This window comes from Salmo trutta, chromosome 30 (genome assembly GCF_901001165.1).
Source record: "Salmo trutta chromosome 30, fSalTru1.1, whole genome shotgun sequence".
Lineage (NCBI taxonomy): Eukaryota > Metazoa > Chordata > Actinopteri > Salmoniformes > Salmonidae > Salmo > Salmo trutta.
In genome coordinates, this window is record NC_042986.1 from 323528 (window position 1) to 330834 (window position 7307).

Below are 7307 nucleotides of genomic sequence, written 5' to 3' on the forward strand. Positions count from 1 at the left end.
CAAAAAGTCCAGTGTTGAATTAACTCCCACAGAGTTGATTTCAACACTTTTTGAGGGTTTATATAGGTCCACACTCTCCAGAGTTAAATTAACACTTTCAAAATAGTTAAACATTTAACACTCTGCCAGAGTTCCTTCTTTAACTCGCAAAACAGAGTTAAAGTAACACTGCTCCGAGTTAATTTTTATTAACTATTTGGGTAGTGTTAATTTTTATTAACTATTTGGGTAGTGTTAATTTCACTCCCTAAAGTGTCAATTATCTACACTGAAAAAATGTTAAAATGAATTGTTAATTTATTCAATATTATTTAATTAAATATATACTTATAATAATAATAATAATAATAATGAATCACAATAAACAATCATTGTCAAAAACATTTATTTGTGCCTTCTCCCTTGCAGTCAGTTGAATTAAAACATTGTGAATGAAGGTAATGTACATACTTTCATCTGAAACATTGTATGAGCTTTGAATATCAAACGGTTTATGAAATTTAAGCTCAGACATTTTTAGTAGACATCTTTCCACACTTCGTAATACTCTGAATGCATGATGATGGTCATCAAAATTCTCTGTAAATAGCTTGTTTGTCAAAAAAAAAAAAATGATCTTCAACCAAAAGTACATCACTTATTTGACAAAAGACTGGCATGTCTTCTTCCATTGCACTGCAAATAACTAGTCCAGCTTTATATTCTACACCATCAACTTTAACCCAACTAGTTGAGAAAACATCTTTTGACAAGATCGTTTCAAGCATTTCATTGTTGACGACATTCTCATCTCTGAAGAGAAAAGATTTAATTGGCCCATACTCATTTTGTTTGAGGGTGAAGGTTTCCCAGTGATAAGCAATGGCCATCTGATGCTTTTTAGCAAGCGATTTGGTTATGTTTTTGAAATTTTTAAAACAATCTTTAAACAGCTTGTGTTTGGCCTCAAACCTCATACACCACGTATATAATAAGGGGCCAATTTTCCTTATAGAAGATGGGTAATGGATCATAGAAACTTGATACCTAAGCATCATTTTATGTGGATACAAGTGCTTAAATAGTTTGTGGTGGTCAACAATCAAATGCTTTAAATATATTGTCATACCTAGAGTGAGAGAAGGTGAAAAAACTATGTTCATTATTTGAAGTAACAACAGTAACAAATTCCAGTTTTTGTTTCCTGCAGGAATAATGTCAAACAGTGGGATGTTTTTCACAAGACAATGTCTGAATAGAATTCAAACCAATGCCATTGCCAAAACTCTCCAAAATAATCTTTGTAGGAAGATTTTTTCATTCTAAAAATCCATAATCAAAACAATAAATCCTGGAAAGCAAGTCCTGTTCTGACATAGTGTTGCGTGAGATATCCAAAAAGCAATTTGATCTCATACTGAACCACACCCTCAAGAAGATCATGCATGATATCAAATGAATAGTTATTACAAACATGGAAATACTTCAATGAATTAAACGGTTTGCCTTAAATGGGATGAGACGCTTATCCATTGTGATGTAGAAGCTCTCAATCTTGCTCTTCTGACGCCCAACAGCGAGGAGGTACGGCTGCCGATCCTGCTGGTTGCGGAGATGCTCCTCCAAACTGCAGCATGACTAGGGTTGAGATCAGAAAACTGAAAATTAGACAAGAATAATGTGCAGCCAGAGAAAACTACATTATAGAAGTGATTATTCAAACAGCTTTCATTGGCTAGTGCAAGATGGGAATGAAGACTTAATTACAATTCCATCCACTTTTTAACAACCCTCATTTACATATGTGGCTAAGAAGGTGACGTGACAAATTATTATAATCACGTTAATAATATAATTACCTTATGAAAGACAACAAGTCTCAACTGCATCACATGCACTAATTTTTGGAGACTTCAGTCCCCCTGGAGGTGGTGGAAGGAGATGTAACAGCAACAACAGGGAAGCCATTTCTTGGTCGTAGGCTGAGGACAAAGAGTCACAAGAATTAACTGAAAACTCTTCAAATGTAATACTTTTAAAGTTTGAATGAGAACAGGGAGGCATTATGAGAACGTTTTAAACAGTCATCCATCTATTAGTCACATTTATCCCAAAAATCAGATCAACGTTCAGAGATACACAGAATAAACAAATGAAATATTATTGCAGTTATAATTTAACTGCAATTATAGCAAATTTATTAAAATAAAATAAAAACTCACTTGTTGGCTCATCAAGATCACTTCCTGGGGGACTTTCTGCTGACTGCACCAAGCGACGCAACTCTGGTGTTGAGGTGAGCCGCTTAGCCTCTTTTATGACATTTGGCTTGAAGAACAAATCCCATTTCTGAAGAAGCCTGGAGGATGTGTCGCCATCAAATAGGAGAGTGAAGTCTTGGTCCACCTTTAAGAAAGAAGATATTCATCTACTACTACTTCAGGAAATACTTTCAAATTTCAAGCCATTCTAAACATCTCATCCCAAACTTACCAATCCTTTTGTATCCAGGAATCTTGGGAAGCTGGAGAGGATATCAACACTTCTGCCTGGGTCATTAACGAGCTTCTGACGGTGCTGAAAGGTCTCTCTCATCTTCTGGAAAAATCAGGGAATTGTCTGTGGTATGGTTGAGCAAAGACATGGCCTCTTGGCAAGCATCACCATCAAGCTGCCTTTCAACATTAACAGTCCTTTGGAAATTTGGGCCCCCTGGAGAAAAGTCAATTGGGCTATTTGGTAGCAGTGCAGATCCTCGACGAATCTTCCTCTGGACTGTTTTCAGACGCCAGAAATGTATCCTGTGCTGCTTGCAGCATCATAGAAGTGTTCCTGAAATGGAAAAAAAGAAAATAAATGCGTTGTCATACCAGGCTCATGAGAAATCTCACGGAATTCAAATATCAATGTCATCCACAGTTTTGTGTCACAACATGACATGAAAGAGTTAACAATAATAATGCCTATTACATAGCCCTTCTTGGAATATGGATCCTTGAGGGAAGGGAACAACATCACTATCCCATGCGCATAATCTTCTCTGATTGCTTTAGTGGGGCGGTGCCTGAGAGGAGATATTAAATTAGTACATTTATGCAATGGCCATGCAGTTATCTGGTACAAATAAAAACAATGTGAAACAAACATACCCATGATTGTCAATCATGTAAGCCACCAGGATGTTAACCATTTTTCTTCTTGCAGCATCTGTTAGGGTTTCTGTTGTTTGGTACTCCTGTAGTACTTCTTCACCCCCAGACTTGCCTCTTAGCACAGCTTCAATCAACTAATACAAAACAAAAACATTACAATACAAAACATGGTGATAAATAGCTTTTCTAGAGACTCAGAGTGAAAAAATGTGAAAGCTTTAAGAAACCTGTTCAGCAGACACAGCATCATGTGTATCCTCAATTCTTTGTCTCTTGCTAGGGACATCATCTAGGATTATAGTTGATGCACTTGAGCTGAAGCTTGAGTCAGACGTCTCAGAAGCAGAAGACAAGGAGAAATCAGAGAATTCTAAAGGAATAGAAAAAATGCAAATAATTATATTATGTAAGGTGTAAAGTTCTTTATTATACCTGCCTTGATATCTCACCCTGATCTGAGAATAGTGTCAGCACCACATTGCCTTGTCCAACGAGGTCGCTGAATATTTCTGCATCAACTTCTGTCCCTGTTGCATCCTTGTATATAACTTTTGCATCAGGTGGCAGGCAAAATCTCTCGATGACTGGAAAAGATAGTAAGGTCAAACTGAATGTGCCTTTGAAGTCAGCACTGTTTCTTGCCTCACAGCCAATAACTCTTCATGTTGAATACACACTGTATAACCCTTAAATAGACCTAGAGCATTTTCCCTCACATAACCCATTCCCTCTTAAGTCCAAATTGATGATTGGCTTTTTTTCGTGACTGTTTTGGTGTATATTAATACTTTACACTCTATGATGCACACATTACAGAACTGAAAATGATTAGCAATTTAACCCCATTTACCGTATAAAAGAGTCTGATAAAGGCATGTAAAGAAAATCAGAATCGACAACATTAAGGAGCTTGCACAACGAGTTTTTAAAGCCATGCTAACCGTTTTCATGGAATTGCATAAAGTCAAACCGTCCTTCATCCTCATCCAGCTTCACATATTTCTGCTGTTGGCTGTCCTTCACCTGGACCAGCATTTTGACTGAGACATGCAAGGAAGTTTGACAAAGTAAATAAACATTTAAAGGAAGAACGATAAAGATTAAAGCTAAGTCGACAGTGTTACACCATTTTTGGTGACCCATCAGATTCTGTGACCTGCACTGTTGGAAAAAGTACTAATTTTCAGAAAATCGCGCTGTGACTGAGATATTAAAATGCTGCTTATGCATTGACTCATCAGTATTTAATGAAGCACTTAAATGTTTAATAAATGTTTAATATCAGTCACAGCCCGATTTTCTGCTAATTTTGTACTTTAGCTTTAACTTAGTAATTTCAGTACAATTAACTGGTGAAGGGGGGGAAAAGACGTTAGCTCCTGCCTCAAACAAGATTTTATACAGTAAAAAAACATAACGCTTTGTTTTTCCTTTCAATAAATCATCATTGATAAAGTTGGAGACGGTTTAAGTAACAAACTGTTAGCTAGCTTACCATACACTTCTAGCTAGCTAATCACCAGGACAAATTTGCTGCTCAGACCTGGCAACAAACACGGTTTTGTTAGGCATATATTCTCTGTAGATGTTTCATTGTTCATACTGAAATTCTCAGCATCAATTTATAATTGTTTCAGTAAGTTTGAGTTAATTGCACTTACCGTGTAGTACTGCATGGGAGGGAGAAAATGGCGCCGACTTGTCTCCTCTGTCTCCAACCGACGAAGTGAAATGCATGGGCGGAGCTTAATTACATCTCTGCGGAGTTGGGTTAACACTGACCGGATCAACTCTGTCAAATAACTCCAACACTGAACACCATTTAAATCAGAATGTGTTAAAATTACACTCTGGGAGTGAAAATCAACTCGGAAATGTTTAACCCTGAAATTTCAACACTCCAATTTTTGCTGTGCAGTGTTGTACGAGATCAGTTTCTTGACAATATCTCGCAAGGAATAGCCTTCATTTCTCAGAACAAGAATAGATTGATGAGTTTTAGAAGAAAGTTCTTTGTTTCTGGTCAATTTGAGGCTGTAATCGAACCCACAAATGCTTATGCTCCAGATACTCAACTAGTCTAAAGGAGGTCCGTTTATTCTTTCTTTAATCAGCACAACAGTTTTCAGCTGTGCTAACATAATTGCAATAGGGTTTTCTAATGATCAATTATCCTTTTAAAATGATAAACTTGGATGAGCTAATACAACGTGCCATTGGAAAATAGGAGTGATGGTTGCTGTTAATGGGCCTCTGTACGCTAATGTAGATATTCCATAAAAAATCTGCAGTTTCCAGCTACAATAGTGATTTACAATATTAACAATGTCTACACTGTATTTCTGATCAATTTTATGTTATTTTAATGGATGCTTTTCTTTCAAAAACAAGGACATTTCTAAGTGACCCCAAACTTTTGAATGGTAGTGTACTGTACATTTCACTAAATGTTTTTGTTTTGTGATTTATAGAAGACAATCATGGCCAGCTTCTTGACCACCAGATTTTCTATTTTACTCTCTTCATTATTTTGACATGGGTGATAAGCTAATGGCTAAATAGTTATTGGAAAAGTGTCTGTTGAAATGTCTTACCAAGAAATAATAATTCCTAGTCTAGAGCGTCCTCTAGTGACATAATACTTGGGTACAACATTGGCATTGTCTGAATGTCATTCTGTGCCCACTAGGGTTGGGGTCAATCTGTATTTGAATGGCTGTTGGCCATTAGTGGCCATGAACCAGTATCCTTAAACTTGTCTGCTATGAAACAGGGCGTGTGCACTATATTTAAAGACTGTGAGTTAAATGGGACCTGTAAATGGCTAGGTCCTACATCCGAACCTGGCAGCGAAATTCAAAACTTTTGGCTAAAGACAATGTAGAATCATAGAAAACTCTGCATTAATTCTCTAGAGTCTAAGATGTTGGGGGTGGGGAGGGGGATAGAAAAAAAAGACAGTAAATGGCAAAAAATACAGTAAAAAAATTAATCACAAGAAACAAGGTTTTGAATTGTCTGTCCTAAATCTAGGACAAATAAGAAAGCTCAGGGTTATTTTAGTATTTTTTTTACAAATATTTAACCCCTTTTTTGGGGTAGGCACAAAACTGCCTTCATACTTCAATTCATTTTTTTATAGTTACAGTCAATTTATAGAATTTTTGACATTTTTGTTGTTGTTATTCTGTCTCTCACTGTTCAAATAAACCTACCATTAATATTATAGACTGATCATTTCTTTGTCAGTGGGCAAACGTACAAAATTAGCAGGGGATCGAAGACTTATCTCTTCAGTAGGTCCTATGATTAAGTATAGTCTGGCCCAGGAGTGTGAAGGTGAACGGAAAGGCTGGAGCAACGAACCGCCCTTGCTGTCCCTGCCTTGCCGGTTCCCCTCTTTCCACTGGGATTCTCTGCCTCTAACCCTATTACAGGGGCTGAGTCACTGACTTACTGGTGTTCTTCCATGCCGTCCATGGGAGGGGTGCGTCACTTGAGTGGGTTGAGTCACTGACGTGGTCTTCCTGTCTGGGTTGGCGCCCCCCCCTTGGGTTGTGCCATGGCGGAGATCTTTGTGGGCTATACTCGGCCTTGTCTTCGGACGGTAAGTTGGTGGTTGTAGACATCCCTCTAGTGGTGTGGGGGCTGTGCTTTGGCAAAGTGGGTGGGGTTATATCCTGCCTGTTTGGCCCTGTCCGGGGGTATCATCGGATGGGGCCACAGTGTCTTCTGATCCCTCCTGTCTCAGCCTCCAGTATTTATGCTGCAGTAGTTTATGTGTCGGGGGGCTAGGGTCAGTCTGTTACATCTGGAGTATTCTCTTGTGTTATCCGGTGTCCTGTGTGAATTTAAATATGCTCTCTCTAATTCTCTCTTTCTCTCTTTCTTTCTTTCTTTCTCTCGGAGGACCTGAGCCCTAGGACCATGCCTCGGGACTACCTGGCATGATGACTCCTTGCTGTCCCCAGTCCACCTGGCCATGCTGCTGCTCCAGTTTCAACTGTTCTGCCTGCGGCTACGGAACCCTGACCTGTTCACCGGACGTGCTTGTTGCACCCTCGACAACTACTCTGATTATTATTATTTGACCATGCTGGTCATTTATGAACATTTTAACATCTTGACCATGTTCTGTTATAATATCCACGCGGCACAGCCAGAAGAGGACTGGCC

At 38.4% G+C, this 7307-nt stretch overlaps 1 protein-coding gene across 12 annotated transcripts; it reads right to left on the reverse strand.

Annotated features, from left to right (window-relative positions):
- Window positions 1–368: 368 nt before the first annotated feature.
- LOC115168923 (uncharacterized) lies at window positions 369–5047 on the reverse strand. Of its 12 annotated transcripts, XM_029724445.1 has the most exons (10): window positions 4793–5047; window positions 4073–4171; window positions 3581–3715; window positions 3359–3501; window positions 3129–3265; window positions 2950–3043; window positions 2473–2811; window positions 2202–2385; window positions 1839–1961; window positions 369–1617 (listed from the first exon to the last, which is right to left on the reverse strand). In XM_029724445.1, exons 1-7 carry the CDS (start codon window positions 4866–4868, stop codon window positions 2761–2763), a joined length of 735 nt encoding a protein of 244 aa, XP_029580305.1. In that variant the 5' UTR covers window positions 4869–5047; the 3' UTR covers window positions 369–1617; window positions 1839–1961; window positions 2202–2385; window positions 2473–2760. The 12 variants fall into 12 exon arrangements, 2 of the variants coding, with proteins under 2 accessions (XP_029580305.1, XP_029580304.1); XR_003870770.1 differs by adding an exon at window positions 4627–4674 and having other exon boundaries at window positions 3359–4171; window positions 4793–5034; XR_003870776.1 differs by lacking the exons at window positions 3581–3715; window positions 4073–4171 and adding an exon at window positions 4627–4674 and having other exon boundaries at window positions 4793–5025.
- Between the last annotated feature and the right edge of the window lie 2260 nt (window positions 5048–7307).

Excerpts from the sequence above, each read along its gene's own strand:
- LOC115168923 (XM_029724444.1), bottom strand. The coding sequence starts at position 4,274 with ATGGGTCACCAAAAATGGTGTAACACTGTCGACTTAGCTTTAATCTTT. Across the intron at positions 3,044-3,128 it reads TACATGATTGACAATCATGG|GCACCGCCCCACTAAAGCAA; the intron begins GTATGTTTGTTT and ends ATCTCCTCTCAG. Across the intron at positions 2,812-2,949 it reads CATATTCCAAGAAGGGCTAT|GAACACTTCTATGATGCTGC; the intron begins GTAATAGGCATT and ends TTTCCATTTCAG.